Source organism: Lutra lutra, chromosome 14 (assembly GCF_902655055.1).
Source record: "Lutra lutra chromosome 14, mLutLut1.2, whole genome shotgun sequence".
Lineage (NCBI taxonomy): Eukaryota > Metazoa > Chordata > Mammalia > Carnivora > Mustelidae > Lutra > Lutra lutra.
In genome coordinates, this window is record NC_062291.1 from 52,771,209 (window position 1) to 52,791,287 (window position 20,079).

Sequence of the window (20,079 nt, forward strand, 5' to 3'; positions counted from 1 at the left end):
ACTGGGGTTCCAGTAATTTCCAATGTCTAATGCTGCTGACTTCCTACAGAGTTACTCTTACTTTTCCAAAGTTTTTCAGCTTCTCACTTTAATACCCTATTGCCTCACTCAACTAAACTATTCACCAGGGTGTCCCTTGATGCCAATAATCAAATACTACCCTACCCTATGACTACCAGTTGGGCTGTGGGGCAGCACAGGGACAGAGTTCAGAACACCCATCCTCATGACAATGACTGGAATCTGTCAACAGACATTGGGGAGGCTCAGTTGGGATAAGAGCTGCTAGCTAAGCTGGAACCAGGAATGCCCCTCTCTCTGGGACCCCTTTTACCATAGCTAGTTTCATCCTTTCTAGATTCCTGAAGCATTTTTCCCCTATCTTTATTCTAGCATCTACCAGTGCAATATGCTTTAGATCTTATTTATTTATTTATTTATTTATATATTTATTATTTATTGAGAGATCACAAGTAGGCGGGGGGGGGGGGGTTTGCCAGAAGCAGGCTCCCTGCTGAGCAGAGAGCCCCATGTGGGGCTCTATCCATGGACCCTGAGATCATGACCTGAGCCAAAGGCAGAGGCTTAACCCCCTGAGCCACCCAGGCGCCCCCAAATATGCTTTATATTTACCTGACTATCCTCCCATTAAACTGTGGACTCCCCAAAGACAAGGATATTTTCTTATTTCTTCCATGTGTTAGGTGTTCAATAAACATTTGTCAAATGAACTGAGTGTAGAATAATGCCTAAAACCAAGTGTCATTCATGGTGTAAAAGAATTCCTCAGCTTAAAAGTGAATTGTGAGCTTGGTTTTCTTTTAGATATATACATGCTTTAATTATGCTACCTTTGTTTGCCTTAGCTCCCAAGGATGACGACAAAAAAATGTACTTTTTTTCTTTGCTTCCTTCCATTTAGGAAACTTCCATTCTCTTTACAAAATAAATGTAACCTTTAAAAATTGTCATAAGAAAAGATAAATAGAAAATCGAAGAACAGATAGATCCAAGAACGCTTATTTTTAAATTACTCAATTTTTTTCATACTAGGACTGTTTTTGAAATAAAAGTGGTACATGTGCGCCGCCTAGTGGGAAATCTGTTCCTCAGTATAAATTCCACAAAGAGAAAAACTACCATGGAGAACTTTTGTCAGGGAACAAACTCAGCAATGTTGGCTTTCGATCTCTGACCCTGAAGGACTAATTAAAAGAAAAATTAAATTCTTCAATTTAAAGAAATGTAAAGAAAAACTGATAAAAGCAGCATTTACTCTTTGATTGAGCCAATGATTACGGAGTCTAATAATACAAGTTGTAGTACAATATGCAAATAGGTATGAACTAAGGTTGAGTCCACAGGAAAGAGGCATTGGACCTGACTGGAGAAACCAAAGAATTCACAGAGCTAACATTTCAGTTAGGCTGGAAGAAAGAGGACAGGGTTCCATAAATATGGGGGATACTTTTTTAATAAATATGTTTAGATTCTAATAGGTTAAATTAGATTTATTTTTTTTTAAGAATTTATTTATTTGAGAGAGAGAGAGAGCACAAGCAGGGGGAGAGGCAGAGGGAGAAGCAGACTCCTGGCTGAGCAGGGACCCTGACATGGGGCTCAATCCCAGGATCCTGGAATGATGACCCGAGCTGAAGGCAGACCCTTCACCCACTGAGCCCCGAGGCATCCTAAATTTAGATTTAAATTAACTAACTGAAAATTGTCAGTACTTCTAATTTACATGTACTATTTGTAAGCAAAGGCTAAATATATATACTTACTTGTTTAACATGTATTGGATTTTATTTTTAAGATGATATACATATATGTATGTCGATAAAGGTAATATGCATATGTGTGCATCACCATAAACGAGAGGGCTACAAATGCAGAGTGATGCAGGGCTGCTGTATTGTCAACCCAAATAACAGCAACACTATTACTGCAATGACATGATATTTGAAATGAGGAACAACTCTTCTAGTTTTCTTGCAGTTCTAACCAACTCATAATTCCAAGCAAAGCAAAGCAGAAGCCTCCCTCTGTTTACTCAATAGTTACATTCCTGGAAACTTCTGTGCATATAAAAAAATGGTAAAAAAAAAAAAATTGCTGTGCATTTACATATAAAACCTGTTTAGGTTCTAGATTAAAAAAAAAAAAGAAAAAAAAGATAAACAAGCTTTACCCATGCCGGACAAGGAGCGAGTGTTCATTCTACAAGATTTTCTCACACATTGCAGGATTGTTAGTATCCATCTTGCCAAAGCTAGTATTAACCATCTCACCTCTCAATTATTGTGACAACAATAAGTCTAAAAAAATACTCACATAAATTTTCAAGTGCTCCCCGCCCAGGGTTGGCTGGGAGGTGGAAGAGAGGGCAATAATACTGTTGTGGAACGTTGTTTTAAAGAATGGTTCATGAGGTATTTTCTGTAAAGTATAATATATGTATTTTATGTTTTCCAGGCTAAGATGCAAGATTGAGGCTATTCTATAGGTCCTTAAAGAGCAAAACTTCCTTGTGTAATTTTCATTCATAGTAATGACATAAATCGGAAAGGACAAGTTAAGCAGTATTATCATAAAGTTTAAATATTTAAATCGGAGTACCTTTTTTGGATCATAGTTTTGATGCTCAATATGAGGTTAGACCATAATTTTCATAGCTGGAAACCAGTTTCTGTGCAGAAAATGACCTGGGTTATCCCTAGCCAGATGAGTTTCCCAAAGACACAATTTTGCTATCTATGAACAAATCAGTTCATGTGATTTTTTTTTTAAAGGGAGATGGGGGATATCAGAATATTTAAAGGAGATATATCATCAACCAAAAAGACTATATCTGACCCAGTCTTCCCTGATGAGCCAAGGTGGACATATTTTCCTTGATAACATTAGCAAGGAAATCTCTCTCTGCAATTCAAGATGTTTTCAACAACCACTATATCCATTTACAGCTATTTGGAGCATGAACTGCGTGGTTAACTACCACGGCTATTATTCTTGTACAGTGTTTAAGTTTAGAACTCAAAATGGTTTCTAGTCAATGGTACGATAAATTGACTAAGACTCTGTGTCTTGACAAAATCTTGTCACATTGTGCTTATGTTCCATAAGTCTGATGTTAAAAATGACCCCTGCAGGAATCCCATCTGTAGTCATGGTTACCAGTTCTGACAAATCTACTTTAAAATTTTCAAAATTCTTCTCCATACACACAAAAAAAGCCACTTCTTAATGATGTGCCTTTTGGGGGGCAGTTTTCCAGATGATATTTAGTCATATCAAAATTTTCAACAACACAAATAGCTTTTATATATCTACTTGATTATCAACTGCAATAGAAAATGCCCAAAATAACTTGATTTTTAAAGGTCATTTATTCTGCAAGTTCCAAGCTGTATTTCCAACATCCTGAGCAATAGCATTTATAGTTACCATGTTTGTAAACGTTAATTTCTGTTTAGGACCTGTTCTTTCTTTTGCTTTCAATAAACATTCTTTGTAAACTTGCCTTCAGTTAAGAAGTTGTAGTTGCCTGAGCAATTTTTGTTTTCACTTAATATGCTCTAATTCCAAAGCAGCACCATGGTGATGCGTAATTTTATCTATCAACTTGACAGGTCCAGAGGGTACCCAGATATTTGATCAAACATTGTTTGTTTGTTTTCCTGAATGAGATTAGCATTTGAATCAGTTGGCTGAGTAAAGCAGAATTAACCTCCCTAATATGGGGAGGGGGGGGGGTTCATCCCTGGTTGGAGGCCTGAATAGAACAAAAGGTCTGATCCTTCTTTAAGTAAGGAAGGATTCCTCCCGCCTGACTGCCTTCAAGCTGGGACAGTGTTTTTTGGGTTTTGTTTTGTGTTTTTTTCTGTCACTGGACTCAAGCTGAAATATCAGCTTTTTCTGGGGCATGAGCCTGCTGGCCTTCAGAACGGGAGCTACATCAGCGATCCTGAGTCTCCAGAGGGCCACCTGCAGATCTGGGGACTTGTCAGCCTCCATAATCCCCTGAGGCAATCACTCATATGATACACACATTTTTTGGCTTCACCAGCTATGTGGCAAATGGGGGCAAATACAAGTCTGCCTAGAGGAAGGGTGCCATTCCAATCTGCACAAGGGCTCCTTTAAGTGCTCCATCATTGGGAATAAAAGAAGGGGTGCTTTTGGGGTTGCTGGTGTATCATGCCAGCATACCATACTCACAGTTCAGTGAACTTCTGGCCGTGTGTTTAAACAAATGAATACGATCCAACAGCTACGGTTGTGATGATGTGGGTATGAAGGTGAACAAGAGCTCTTGGGCTCATTGATTAAATCTGCAAATTTTGACTGAGCACTATCTACTTTGTGCCCATTGTGGATAAACCCCAGACTTCTGCATCTTGTTACTTTTCAATGCCATCCATCAAAATCTAAATCAAGCATTCCCTCCTCCAGGAAAACATCCTTTATCTCCTCCAAATCCCCCAAACTCCCCCTCAATCTGGGACAGAAGACCCTGCCAGATGTACCTGACACACCTATGCAAATGGTGTTATAATACTGCTTTCTTGCCTTGCCCCCCACCTCAACCATAAACTGCCAGAGGACAGGGGCCCACGGGAGTGCTCATTTACGAAAGGAGAACCAAGTGGAAAGAGGATAAGGCCAAAGATTAGCTGAACACACACTGACTTTTGGGGACAAGCTCAAGAAAGACAGGCCTTTGGGGAGACCAAGAAGGGCTTAAGGGTTGCTTTGGATACCAAAAGCGCCCTTTCTAAATTCCCCAAGTCAGAGGAAATGAGTAAAGAGCCATCCATCTTCTCGGACCTCAGATATAATAGGAATAACAATATCTCCTTCATTGGCTGGTTGTGATGATTATTCAGATAATGGATACAAAGTGGATACAAAAATGGATAATCAGATAATGGACACAAAGTACACAGAGTAATTATGCAGTACTATTCTTTTCCAGGCAGATATTTTCAGAGTTTCCTTCAAACTCCAGATCCTTGCTGCCTCAGCTTCCCCTGCAGGCCAACTTCTGACCCTTCTTCCTTGTTCTTCTCCCCTATCACCATCCCATCCTCTCTCTCCCTCCTCCTTTCCCAACCTCCAACTCTCTCCACTGCTTGTTTTGTCCAGGAGACAATACAGGAAGGGAAAACTGAGCCAAACTGCCTGGATGTATATATAGATCTATCCCTATTACATGAGCCATAGGTTTCTCAGATGTAAAATGCAGATGTTGCTAAACAAAAACAAAAAGCCAGTACTTAACTCACGGTTGCTTTGAAAATTAAATAAGATATCCAAGTAAGTACTCACCGAAATTAGCTGGCCCTCAATAAAGTGTTCGGTGACTTTTCTCTATTCATTTTTTCTCCCCCTTTCGTTTCCTCCTCATCTAGGCCTGGGGGTGAAAATGGGAAAAGAAGTCTAAATGGTACAGTTCACAAGAAAAGCACAATGACTTTCAAAGAAAGAAGCCCTCTTTAGTCTAATGCTGACATCAAAGAATCAGTAATTTTATTCACCTTCACCACGCCTTGGTCCTATTTCTCACCATTCTAGATACTGTGGTCATAGGTGAAGATGCCTGTACGATCTTGCAAAATTAACCCTAGGTTTCCTGATGAAAAGCAGAGTTTGCTTTGCATGACCTTGTTGTATTTACAGAAGTAAAAAAAAATTCTTGTTCTCTCTGTCAAATAAATAAATAAAAAATCTTAAAAAAAAAATTCTTGTTCTTACTTAAGAAACATCAAGTACTGGAAAAAGGCAAAATATTTCTTCTTTATTAAATTTAACCAAAAGGAGAATTGCATGCTACCACATGGAACAGAGCCCTCTTAAAATTGCCTTCTGAAATCAGGAAAGAAAGCATGTAAAGAAGGACTAATCATTACGGTGTGGGCCACAGACCAGAGACTATCTAGGTACTGTTTGTTTTAAGTACAGAAACTGAAACTGTTTAGAAACGTTTACAGCACTTTGTTATTGTCTGGATATTTAAGCCTCCCATCAGTGGGCTCTTCTTATTTTGCGGAGTACAGGGCGATTCGGTTGTTGTCAAACCAGTTTTAGGCGACCAGAGCTACCGCTCACCGGTAACGCACAAGGGACCACGTAGGGGGTCTCCGAAGAACTGGAGGCGGGGGAGGGGACCGGAGGATGGGGTAGAGGTGAGACTCCCGGTCCAGTTTGAGAAGCCCCGATGTAAACTGTAGTTCCACAATTTTACGTTGTCGGATAATTTATCAATCTTCGAGAGTTCATTTAAATGAAGTCCAAAAATGTGGAAACATCCAATGTGTGGGATATGTGCCACTTTGTTCACTTCTCAGCTGGAAAACGGACAGATTTCAATTTTGCATCTCCCCTGTCCAACCTGTCTGGCTAACCCAGTCCTGGGGCTCCCGGCTCGTCCGAGAGAGAGCCCTGCCATCTCGTGGCTGGAGACGGGGACCGCAAGACAGAGCCGCGCGCCGGGGACCGCCCGTTCTGACTGGACCGAAAGACCCTCGATGTGAGGTCTTCTGCTCAGTTCTCCGTCTTCCGGATCAGCCCGTTTCAAAGAACAGAATGGACTTCAGAAGGCGGAGGGAAAAGGGTTTCTTACGACTGTTTCAAAAGCCCTTCCAGCTCTTGGCAAAAGTGTCCGGTTCGCGAAAGAATCACTTTCCACAGTATTTTCTGGACGAATGGTGGGAGATGTGAACGCCTCCGAGGGAAACCAAGCATTCTCATTCAGAAGGCGGCAAAGAAGGACTGAAGTGAGGCCGTGGATTTCAACACACTAACTTTTGCTGGTACTCGAAGGCGAGGCAAGTGCCTTCGAACCTTAAAGCGAATACTTATTTAAGTGGAGAGAGGGGCGGGCGGCGCAGGTAAACTACAATTCCCAGCATGCCAGAGGGGGCGGGCCTTGCGGCTGCGCAGACGGACGCGCGACGGTCACGTGATTTCGGCATGGCGGTGTTCGCGGATTTGGACCTGAGAGCGGGTTCCGACCTGAAGGCGCTTCGCGGGCTGGTGGAGAACGCCGCTCACCGTGAGTCTCCCCGGCTTTGCGGGCCGCGGTGCCTGCCCAGTCTCGCTGTTCCCTAGACCATCGGGCCAAGTTCAAGAGGGACTCGAGGGCCTGTCTTCGTCCAGGTCTCCTGAGATCTCTGGGATGTCCTGGTAGCTGATGCTGCCGCGGTGTTGCTCTGATCTCGGGCGCGGGAAACTCGAAGGCACCTAGGAGTTGTTACCCGGCCCAGCTCCTTCTCGCCTGCCAGTTGAAAAAACTGAGGCTCTGAGAGGATAGGAGACTTGCATAGAGACCCACAGCTGATGGATGGCAGAAGCCTGGGCTTCCGAGTGTACAAGTCACCTACGCCACTGCTTTTGGTATCACCCCTTTCCGCCTCACGGCACTATCAGAGCATTTCGGGGAATTGAGCACAGGCGGGTAAAGCTGTGGAAATTCAAAGAAAAGGGGGAAGGGACGTGAGGGTGACATTGTGGGAACAATATTAAGAAGAAGAGGAGGTAGGGGGAGGAGGGAAGACGTACTATGCGGGTGGGAGGGGAGCAGCATGGCCAGAATGCAAGAATGTTAGGCATATTTGAATCCAAGGGAAGCCAGAGCCCTGAGAGATCCTTTTTAATGATTGTAGTTAATCATGAGTGTTGTCTTCTTCCTTCCACTGTAAAGTGTGGGGATAGAGAAGTTTAAAAATGATGTTTCTGTGGAGCCTGTCGAATAATGGATGCTCATTAACTATTTAAGGGAGAGGAAGGAAAGAAGGAAGTCAAACAGATGAGAGAGAGAGAGAGCCATTCTTCTGGCATTAATATGCATGATCTTTTAATACTAGTATCCTGTCGTCCCCATTGGTATTTAAATAACTTAAAAATAGGAGTCCCGATCCAGATGTATTTTTGGTAGTCCGAATGTCCAGAAAAATGCTGTATTGAGCTGATTAAGCAAAGCCCTGGCCTCCAGAGAGTTCCCAGTCTACTGATGGTGGGCAGCTGGAAAGGGGTGGTGAGCAGTGGTGTGAAGGAGTGATTACTCCATTTCTTCCTAGGAAAAGGGACTCTGAGGGAAGTAGAGAGGGTAAAAAGCAAAAGAAATGAGCTAGAAGAAAAAGTATCCTGCTAATCACAGAAGTCAAACAGAGCCCTGTCTCTGTGTCACGCACTGCTATCAATCATCCTGTGCTTATTATCTTGTTTTCTCATGACAGTTGTGTGAGGTAAGTTCTGTTAACACTATTTGATAGTTGAAGACCTGAAGCTTGAAGTAAAGTAACTTGTAACTGTAAGTGATAACCCGTAGATGTGAAGGCAGGTGGTCTGACACCAGAGCCGGTATCCACAACCACTGTTCCTACTGACCCCTAATCTTGACATGAATTGAGCCGAGCCTGTACATACAGGGAAAAGGTTGTCCCATTTAACAAGAATGTTTGATTTTTCTTTTTAGTTGGCTATTCAGTTGTTGCCATCAATCATGTTGTTGAATTCAAGGAAAAGAAACAGGTAAAAAACAATTTCTGAAGTTAATAACCAGCATTTACAATTGTCTTTGTTTATATTGGTAATGTGGAAGCTACAGATGAGCATATTTCTTAAATGCACCCTCTTGTGTACTATCTTATTTTACATGTTAACAGTTGAGTCAGTGCGAAGTTTTTGTGAAGTATTAGGGCATGGTAGAAAGATTCTTAAAGTTGAGGTGATGTTAATTAAACAACTTTAAGTAATTTTTAAAAGTACGTTGTCATTGACTGAATTGTAATCCCAGTATTACTCCTTTTTATTTTACTGACATGGACTCATTACCAATTCCCCTCTTAAACATGCATGTAAATGTGTATATTTCTCTTCAGGCCCAACAACTGTACCTTTTAGATTATTTCAGTCTAAAAACTGTTTTTCATCTCTCCTCTCCATTGATGTTCCCAACCGCTTCTCTGATTTCCAGCTTTCTTCCTTTTACTTTTTTTTTTTAAACTTGTGTTTCCCTACACCAGAAATTAACTTTTCTGAAAACCCCTTATAAGTTTTCCATTATGCTTCATTCCTTTAACATGTATGATGTAGGGTGACTGTTTATTGTTTTTTATAGGAAATTGAAAAACCAGTAGCTGTTTCTGAACTCTTTACAACTTTGCCAATTGTACAGGTGGGTATTTTGTTGTTTAAGAACCATAATACTATTCAAATATGCCCAATTTTATGTAGGGTTTTCTAACGGGCACTGTTCCTTCCTCTGCCAGTCTTACTTTTCCACAAAACTCAGCTCTTCCATGAAGTATTCACTTACTATGAATTCAGTACTTCTCTGATGATCTTTTTTCCTGAAGTCCTATAACCTTTAATCTCTTTATGTAGTTTAACACATGTACATCTTTATTTTACTAATTATATTATAAATTCCTTGGTAATGAAGACTAGCTTTTACTGATCGTCACTATCTTTTATTGCTGGTACCTTTTAATGACTACTTCCCACTGGTAAAGAGGAAAGTCAGTCATTGGCATTTGAACTTTTTTTGATAGAATGTTTTTGATTATAGGGAAAATCAAGACCGATCAAAGTTTTAACTAGATTGACGATTATCGTTTCAGATCCATCTCACTGTAATGTTTTGGTAAGTTAATTTTTCTTCTTTTTGGCCTTTTAAGTTGTACTGGTTCATGTTGAACCTCACTTCCTACTCTTTTTTTTTTTAAGGTTTTATTTATTTACTTGACAGAGAGAACACAAGCATGGGGAGCAGCAGGCAGAAGGAGATGGAGAAGCAGGCTCCCCACAGAGCAGGAAGCCCAATATGGGGGTCGATCCCAGGACCCTGGGATCATGACTTGAGCCGAAGGCAGATGCTTAACCCACCGAGCCACCCATGCAGCCTGAACCTCACCACCTTCTGAATCCCTGAATCCCCCGCCCCCAGTTAGGATACCTGCCTACTCTCCTTATCCTCAGAATTCATATAACATAACAGTCTCTTCTACTCTTGGCAAAGATACAGGGGTACCACAGTTAACAAATCCTTTGACAACTGTTCTTCATTGAACTCACATGAACCAGATGTACAGTGGGTGCCGGAGATATTGCTGTGAATAAGACAGACAGGATTGTTGAACTTAAGAAGGTTATAGTTTAATTGACAAGACAAGCACTAAACAGATAATTAAGAATATGAGGAATGTTTGAAGAGTTGGAGGTAGTAAATAAAAGATACTCTGAGGAAGGTGATGTTCCACCTGGGACCAGAAGAATCAGTAAGTGTTCTGTAGGTGCTGAGCACATGAGAGTGTTCCCACAGACAGGATGGATTAGGCACAGGTTCTGGGTCCCAAGAAAACATGGTGTTTTCTGGGAAATGAAACAACACCAGTAGGGCTCACCCTTGTGAGCTGGCTAACCTGGGATGAGGTTAGGGAGCTAGTCCAGTAAGCAGTTGGAAGCCCTTGAAAGTTTTAAATGAGGGAGTGAAATTATGATGTTTCCATTATAGAGACTGGATCAGAGGGGTGGAGGGGATTTAAGAGGCTTGGCAGGGGCTGAGGATTGACAGGATTCCATGGTTGATTGGATGTAGGTGGTGGCTCCCAGCACTGCCTGATCAGCCCTAAGTAGATGGTGGTACCTTTTCCTGAGACAGGACATAAAAAGAAAAGCAGTTTTGAAGGCACTGTGTTTGGCACATGATGGGTTATTGTAAGGATTCCAGTGGCGTTTGTAAAATGGGTAGTTGGAAAAAGGGGCGTGGCCCTCAGAAGAGGGATCTGATTAAAAATACTGATTTGACTGATTTGGAAGCAGTTGCTCTGTAGAGAGTAAAAGAAGTCATGGAAATGGATGAGAATCCCTGCTTCATGTGTGGACGTGTGAAGAAGTTCTCGGACAGAGTCCTGAGGAACTTCAGCATTTAATGGTGGAGCAGAGAAGGGGAGCTAGAACTGGAGACTGAGGCAGGACTGTGAGAAATATGAAGACAATGGGCAAAGTGAGAAGGGAAACGTGAGGAAGGGTCAGCAGCATCTTCGAGCCCGAGTAGTCCAGCAGAAGAGGGGCTCAGACATGTCTTGGAATATTGACAAGAAGTCATTGGTTGCCTTAGCAAAAAACCACCTCCATGGAAGTGATAGGGACGGGAGGAAATGCAGACAGTGTGTGATGCTGACTTTGCTTGCAAAGTTGACTCCATAGGGGAACAGAAGGCACAGGGAGGTTGGCAGACAAGAACCTGCTATCTCTGGGTTTTAGTAGCTGGGAGAGAACAGTATGCTTGCTGATGGGAAGGATCTAATGAAGGAGAGAGAAAGAGAGATCCTGAAAATGTGAGCAGTTTTATCTTGAGCTGGAGTGGACTCCTTTGCCATAGAACAGGAGTCATCAAGGAAGGGCTGGCCTCTTTTATAATGATTAACATTGCTTAAAAACAAAAGTGGAAAGCCAAGTTCTGGTATTTTATGCAACTGCAAGGCAGGGTTCTGATTCTCTGGGCCCAGATAGACCTAAAGGGAGCTGACTTTTGATGGGTCACAAAGATGTTCATTCTCTCTTGTTATCATGAGCATCCTGGTAAGCCCTTTTTGTCCCTTTTCAATTGGGAATGGGCAAGCAGAGGGCACAGAATCCTAGGTCCTAACTTTTCTAAGACCTGGGGTCTGCCCTGTGTCAGCATGTCTGCCCAGCATTCCTTCGTGCCTGCTTCTCCTTCTCTTCACCCCTCCCCTTTCCTGCTCTGATTTTTAGAATGCCTTTTCTTTCTACAAAATCAGAGGTAAAAACTTTAAAGGTACAAACAGGCAAAGAAGAAATATCACATATTATTCCATCATTCAGAAACCATGTTTGAACATACAGTTGAGCCTTGAACAATGCCAAGGATGAGGGCACAAACCCCCATTACTCCTATCCCACATAGTTAAATATACATGTATAAATTTTTACTCCCCCAAAACTTCACTACTAATGGCATCACTGCCAACCAGAAGCCTTACTAATAACATAACAGTAACATTATAGTAACAGTAACAGTAATAATATTTACAGTACTGTACTAGATTTATTTTTTTAAAAAAGAATGTATGGGTGGACCTGTGTCGTGTGAACCCATGTTCAGGGCTCAGCTGCGTAGTTTTCCAACCTTTTCATAGACATACACATATGGTGTTAAGTTTGAGATTTTCATTTTTAAGCAATAACTGTTTAACTGATCTATCCCTCTCCTACTGTCAGAGGACTATCAGGTATTTTCTTGCACATCTAGCATTTTAATTTTTACTTAACAGTATTCTTATTGTGAGCCTAATTGTATCATGTTTAGTGTGTGTATTTCTTGTCTCATAAAAAAATGGTGAATTCCACTGAGAGCCCAGACATGCCTTGAATGAGTTCATATCCCCAGTGCCCTGCACACAGTAGGTGCTCAGAAATATCTGGTAACCTCCTCCACTCATGTGTAAGAGCACCAGCTATCCAATTTGATTTTTATATCACAAGCACAATTTGGTATGCAGTTAAAGGGTTACAATGTGGGAAGGAGGGTGATGGGTGGGGTCTAAAACCTCGTATGCTTAGGTGGGTTTCTCTGTCCGCATACAAAGCAAAGCAGAAATGGCATGTAAGAAATATTAAGTGATTAAAATAAATGCAGCTAGACTACAAGTCAGAATTCCATGTGTACACTCTTGGTTATTGTACAATAACATTCTTTTTGTACTGCTAGAGAGCAACGTCTTCAAGGGTCCGGCTGTATGATATCGTTGCTGTTTTTCCAAAGACAGAAAAACTTTTCCATGTGAGTATGTAAGTAACAGATAGTGAAAGAAAATAGTGTTTATAATTTTATGTAAGAAGTCTGATGTTCTGCTTTTGCAGGTGATCTGTTACACTCCATCTAGAAACTTCTAAGATTTTTCATGTATGCCTGGGATTCTGAAATTTCACAAGGGGGTGCTTAGGTGGCATGTGTTGTTTTGTTTTGTTTTATTCATCTTGCTGGATATTTGCTGGGCTCAGATTGAAAGAGTCTCTCAAGGTTTTTTTCTGTCTCTTTATCTCTGCTTCATTCACTTGTTCATTCATTCATCTGAAATGTCTCTTAGGTGAATGTTATTCTGTCTCATTCAAAGCTCTGAAATCACCTCAGTTTCTGCCCTTTGTACCATGCATTGCTACCCATGAGGGAAGAAAGGTGCAGAGTTCTGCTGTGGCATAAGAGATCTCCTTTCTGGTTTGGCTTTCTCCTTTGCGTGCTCTGAGGTGTGGTCCATATGCTAGCAAGATCATGTCGGCCTTTAGTCTTCCAGAAGTTCTTCAGAATCAGCCATCTGCTGATTCTATTGCCCTTTGTGTTCTTTGTGCCTTTATGAATTTAATTCCTTTTGTATTTTTAAAATTGCCATTGCCGTGACTTTTCAGGAGGGAACATTGTTGAGCATGCATGGTCATTTTGTCAAGTTGAAACAGAGCACACTGGGTATTTTATTTTTTTCAATCTGTACATTTTAAGTGATTATAGGAAAAAACAAAAATCAGCTGTAATACAGTTTTTCAGTAATGTTTTACTCTGTAAAATAGGCATAGCTACTTTTAGGAAGTTCTGAATGTTGTTTTTATCTAGATTCAAGAAAATAGCCAACTACCAAAACTATACTCACCAAAAGGATACTGCAGAAAAAAAGAAAAATGTACTGGTCTTTGATGTTTTAATTTTATAGCCAGTTCATTTTTTTTACTTTATTATTTTTATTAACATATATTGTATTATTTGCCACAGGGGTACAGGACGATTCACAATTGTTACACATTTCACAGCACTCATTTTTGGCGGGGCGGGGGTCATTTTTTTTTTTTGTTCTTATTTTTTTTTCCAGCATAACAGTATTCCTTGTTTTTGCACCACACCCAGTGCTCCATGCAATCCGTGCCCTCTCCAATACCCACCACCTGGTTCCCCCAACCTCCCACCCCCCGCCGCTTCAAACCCCTCAGATTGTTTTTCAGAGTCTATAGTCTTTCATGGTTCACCTCCCCTTCCAATTTCCCTCAACTCCCTTCTCCTCTCTAACTCCCCTTGTCCTCCATGCTATTTGTTATGCTCCACAAATAAGCGAAATCATATGATAATTGACTCTCTCTGCTTGACTTATTTCACTCAGCATAATCTCTTCCAGTCCCGTCCATGTTGCTACAAAAGTTGGGTATTCATCCTTTCTGATGGAGGCATAATACTACATAGTGTATATGGACCACATCTTCCTTATCCATTCGTCTGCTGAAGGGCATCTTGGTTCTTTCCACAGTTTGGCAACCGTGGCCATTGCTGCTATAAACATTGGGGTACAGATGGCCCTTCTTTTCACTACATCTGTATCTTTGGGATAAATACCCAGTAGTGCAATTGCAGGGTCATAGGGAAGCTCTATTTTTAATTTCTTGAGGAATCTCCACAGTGTTCTCCAAAGTGGCTGCACCAGCTTGCATTCCCACCAACAGTGTAAGAGAGTTCCCCTTTCTCCACATCCCCTCCAACACATGTTGTTTCCTGTCTTGCTAATTTTGGCCATTCTAACTGGTGTAAGGTGGTATCTCAATGTGGTTTTAATTTGAATCTCCCTGATGGCTAGTGATGATGAACATTTTTTCATGTGTCTGATAGCCATTTGTATGTCTTCATTGGAGAAGTGCCTGTTCATATCTTCTGCCCATTTTTTGATATGATTGTCTGTTTTGTGTGTGTTGAGTTTGAGGAGTTCTTTATAGATCCTGGATATCAACCTTTTGTCTGAACTGTCATTTGTAAATATCTTCTCCCATTCCGTGGGTTGCCTCTTTGTTTTCTTGACTGTTTCCTTTGCTGTGCAGAAGCTTTTGATTTTGATGAAGTCCCAAAAGTTTATTTTCACTTTTGTTTCCTTTGCCTTTGGAGACATATCTTGAAAGAAGTTGCTGTGGCTGATATCGAAGAGATTACTGCCTATGTTCTCCTCTAGGATTCTGATGGATTCTTGTCTCACGTTGAGGTCTTTTATCCATTTTGAGTTTATTTTTGTGTACGGTGTAAGAGAATGGTCAAGTTTCATTCTTCTACATAAAGCACTCATTTTTAAGCAAAATGTGTTCTAAAATTGTAGGATGATTTTCCTTCGGTTTATCCAGTAGGTGGAGCTGTTAACAAAGGAGGCTGATGTGTGATTAAATTTAGTTTTTAAGGCAACTATCAATTCTTAATTGTTTATATTACTTCAAGGAAATAGCAGAAATTGTCTGTGATTTTTTTTTTTTTACTTTGGTGATGCCCTTCATAAAATGCTCAACTATAGTAGTTATCAAGAATTTTGTTTCAGAAAAAGGTGAGTGGGATCAAATGGTTCTTAGTTATCAGAAGCCCCTGTGGAACTAGTGAAAACCAGGCACTTTCAGATCTCTACCACTGGAGATTCAGATCCATTAGGTTTGGGGTTAGAATATCTGTTTTTTTTGTTTTGTTTTGTTTTGTTGTTTTTTTCAAGTCCCATAGGAGATTCTCATTCAATATTGAAACCCCAAGGAGGAATATGAGCATATCCAAGTTCATTGAATAGCAGCTTAGTTTTCTAAGTAATAGCAACTCACTTATAATGTAGACTGAAAGTTGGCAGTGTCCCTAATTTTTTGTTGCCCATTTATTTTTTTAATTGATTCTGAAGTACACACAATTTACATTTTGATAGTTATATAACATGGTGGAGAAGCATGTGTTTATATATTTTCCCAGAAACTTCTACATATTTATTTCTTTAACACAATAATCCTGGGAATAAACAGAACAAATATACTTTATTATCCTCATTTTTTAGAAGAGAAAGTTGAGACTTGGGCTAAATGATTTGCTTTAAATCTTGGGTAGTATATAGCAGAGCCAGGAATTTTGGAATACATTAAAATTTCATTTAGCAATTTTATCTTATTACAGTTGACCCTTGAACAGCATGGGCTTGAACTGCACGGTCCACTTTTGTGCACATTTTTTTCAATAAATACAATACTGTAAATGTATTTTCCTAATGTTTTTCTTAGTAACGTTTATTGTCTAGCTTACTTTGTTGTAAGAACACAGTATGTAATATACAAACATGTTCATTAGCTATTTATGTTATCAGTAAGGCTTCTGGTCAACAGAAGTTAAATTTGGGGGGAATCAGAAGTTATACGTAGATTTTCTGAGTGAGGGGTTGGCACCCCTTAATCCTAGGTTGCTAATGAGTCAGCTGTACTTGTTTTTCTCCAATTATTCAAAAGTGTGAATTCAAAAGCATGAACACATGCTTTGTATGGTAGGTAGAACTGTCAGAAATAATCCTGAAGATAGAATAAAACTATAAATAACATACAAGGTATTTGTTTGGAACAGACTATGCAGAGAGTTACATGAAAAGTTACATGAAAATAGATTCTAAAATTGGAACATCTTCCTTATATCTGTCCACATCTTTCCCATTCACTAAGGAGCAGTTAAAGTTAGCACTCTCCTTGTTTTCTAAAGAAAATCAATTTTAAGAGACATTTTTCTTTTAATCCTAAAGGTTTTACAAGTATATCATGGTTTGGAACTGGGTCAGATGCAAGCAATGTGTAGCTTAGCAGGTTGTATTCTTTAAGTGATTTTATTTGTTTGGTTTTTTAAGTAGATTATCTAGAATTTAAGCAAGCATCCCTGTAGATGTGATATTCTAAAACTAAGGTCTCTAAAATGAGTCATAAAAGCAAATACACACACACACATGTGTTAACACTTAGTAGTTTAAAATCTAACCACCTTAAATAGCATTGTTTCCATGGGAAATAACATATGATTTTCCATTCGGAGTATCTGGAAGATATCTCATGGAAAAACCCTCCCTCTCCAGAGTTACCCTAGGGGCTAAGGCAGAGGTGAAAGACTGTAAGGGGAGTCCATGGCCACAGATTTTGGCAGGCGGCATTACATAGAAGCTCGGGAACTTCTGAGTTACTCCCATTTAGGATTTAAAGCAACTGAACAGGATGAGGAAAATTCAAGTTATTTAGTCCAGTGTGCTTTGAAGTACTTTGATTTTGTACTCCATCAATTTAAAAAAAAAAAAATTGAGTCTTTATCCCCAGTACCTTGTTTATTTTCTTATAAATTATGTGTATGTTCCATTATGTCAGTGTGTTTTTTTAAATAATACACGCACACAAAACAAGTTTTAAGAGAATGAATTAAAAAATAAAGGGAAATAGAAGGTCTGTTTTTTACCTTCCGAAATCCGTGCGGTAGCCTTCAAAGAGTGTTGTCGGAAACCATGTGTGCAATACCGGAGGCTCCTCAGGAGAGGGAGTACCTTCCAGGCAGTGCTCCTCAAGCTGGCTCCACCAGCTTCAGAACTGACAGGGCTGTTTGTTAAAGTGCAGGTTATTAGGCCCTACTTATTACTGAGTTTATTACCAGGAGTAGGACCTGATAATTTCCAGTTTAGTTAAATTCTTCAGAGGAATTTATATACACACAACTTGAGACGGAGAGTCACCCTTGATGGACATCTAGCTTTTCTCTGGGTAAGTCTGGCTCTCCCTTACATCTTATTTCTCATAAAGTACCAACATGTATTAACCCGACACCCATGTAGGGGATTTGTGGAAGACTGAACCCCTACCCTCCCATTTCTCCCAGTTCTGTTGAATCAAAAGTAAATGTATTTGTGCGTATGTGCAGTTTGGAGACTATGCCTTCCTTAAATCCTCATAGAAGTCCCTGAAAGGTGAAAAGAGCCGAGATGGCTTGATACGCAACTTGGCAAAACCACTATAATCAGGTTCTCAACTGCAAATAGTATATTAACATAATCTGTTTTAGTGATTTAGGAAGTATATCATTATAATGTAAAATGAGCTGTTATTTTATAGTTTCCTAAGTGTATCAGTTAAACACTTGGATTAAAAAAGAAAGTTAAATAACAAAAGAATTCAGTTCGAAACATTTTAAGTTTGAGGTGTCAGAGGGAGCCAAGTGGAGCTGTCCTTTGTACATGAACGTTTATTATAATATATGTACTTACACCAACACAAGGGATTGTTTTTAATTAGCTGCCATTATGTAAGAGGGGGAAAATGAGCAATATATCTGTTAAAAAAAGAACCTAATTTAGCTTTATTCTGAGGAAGAATCCTTAATGGGCTTTTAAAAAAATGAATCTGCTTTTTTTTAGATGAAAAACAATGATAATAAGTTCAAACTGGACAAAGGGCCATGCATTGAAATGTACACTTTTCTTCCCATCTGAAACTCTCCCTTTTCTCCTTTGGCGTTTTTGGGTATCTTCTCAGCAGTAATTATATACATACTCCTTCCTTCCTTAATTCCCCTCTTCCTCCTTCTACCCTTCCTTCCTTCCTAATACCATGCTTTTTTTTTTCACCTAACAGTATATATGGTTCCATAATATCAATTAACAGATGTACTTCATTCCCTTGGAGTCCTCATACTCTGTTGTATAAAGGGACTATATTTTATTGAAGTAAAATAAAGGGATATCAAGTTGTGTCTAGTCTTTGGTGATTGGTATTGCAATGACTCTCCTCGCACTAATATTCTTGAGCGTTTGTTGGGTATAAGGCTATAGAATATATTTCCACAGGCTCTCTACAGGATACATTCCTACAGGTGAATTGCTGGTGTGTGCATTTAAAATTTTGACACCTGTTGCTAAAATCCTTTTCAAGACCCTGTACTGATTCAAAGACCCTGTGAGTGCCTGTTTATTCATTCTCTTGTTAGCAGTGGATTACTGAACTCGTGGATCTTTGCTATTCTGATAGCTTAAAAATGGTGACCAGAGCTGAATTTGTTATATCTTCTATTCAGAGCTTTTCATCCATTCTTATCAAATTCTCAGTGAGTCTTTTTTGAGGTAGACAGCTGTAGCAGTTGGGATGGGGCAGATTGTTTATGAGCCAAGTGTTTCTGCCAAAACAGTGTTACTTCCCAGGCTTACTAAGTTACTATGAGCGTCTAAAGCCAGGCAGTCTCTATCACTGCTTGCTTCTTCCTAAAGCCCTGGAGTGGGGGTAGGAATGACCAAAGTGGGAATTCTGAAGAAGAAAGGCAAGATGTGACATTCCTGTCACTGCTAAAAGTCCAAGCTGATCATATGGGGGATATTATTACCTGCTCTTTATCCCTCTTCCTTACTCTGCCCTTCCCCTCTGGCCAGAGCCCTGGTGTTAGTTTGCCAGCATAGCCAACCTCGCATTTTGACTTTGTTCATCAAGCCTGTCTACACCAGCATTGTCAGTAAGGCTTGTTCTCAATACACTACAAAACAGACAGTTCTTTCTGTCACTGTAAATCAAGTAAAGGCCTAATCAGAGCCAGATACGCATCTTCTAGCAGTGGTTTTGGCATATACTCTTATGCTCGTAATCTTCTCCCAGCTTTATTTTGCTCCTCTGATTTTTTTTTATTCTGTTTTCCTCATCTATTTTCCTTTGTATGTTTTTGTTTCGTTTTTTTTAAAGCCATTTCAAACCTCTTTTGGAGGTAAATGCAAAGTACTGATCAATAAGCAAGAACAAAAATTAGAACAAAGGAAAGGGAACTTAGAAGTTGAAAAATACATTCAGCATCATTTGATTTGTAACAACTGTGCTTTGACCACCACCACCTTCCTTCTCCATCTCCTCCTCCTCCCCCCACTGCTGCTTCTTATCATCTCTTTCCCCTCTATGGAGACAACTTATGCATTACACCCATTACGTAGACTATTTCTCTTCTAGTTGGAACAAAATGCCATCAGCAGGGCCATGCTAGTATCCTAGCCCCTCAGTAGTCTGATAGAAGCCACAGTCCTAGGACAGTTCCTGGCAGAAAAATAAATAATCTGTGGAATAAATGGACCATGCACATATTCCTTTGGCTTGTTTTTCTTCCTGGATTTCGGAACAGTTAGTTACCACTTTCTGGAACAATCTGATGTAGCCTTCCGGAAACTGAGCCTCTCTTAGCATCCCACCCTTCTGTAGCAACCGTGAGTTAGAGGGTCTCCAGGCTCTGTCTGGTGAGAT

At 40.1% G+C, this 20,079-nt stretch overlaps 1 protein-coding gene across 2 annotated transcripts in view; it reads left to right on the forward strand.

Moving 5' to 3' along the window:
- The first annotated feature begins 6,949 nt into the window (after positions 1 to 6,949).
- Positions 6,950 to 20,079, forward strand: part of RPP30 (ribonuclease P/MRP subunit p30) — a 28,670-nt gene continuing 15,540 nt past the window's right edge. For both annotated transcript variants that reach the window (XM_047702375.1, XM_047702376.1), the window contains exons 1-5: positions 6,950 to 7,057; positions 8,480 to 8,535; positions 9,125 to 9,181; positions 9,575 to 9,649; positions 12,740 to 12,811. In XM_047702375.1, coding sequence (XP_047558331.1) covers positions 6,976 to 7,057; positions 8,480 to 8,535; positions 9,125 to 9,181; positions 9,575 to 9,649; positions 12,740 to 12,811 — 342 coding nt within the window. In that variant the 5' untranslated portion in view covers positions 6,950 to 6,975. The remainder of the gene's footprint in view (positions 7,058 to 8,479; positions 8,536 to 9,124; positions 9,182 to 9,574; positions 9,650 to 12,739; positions 12,812 to 20,079) is intronic.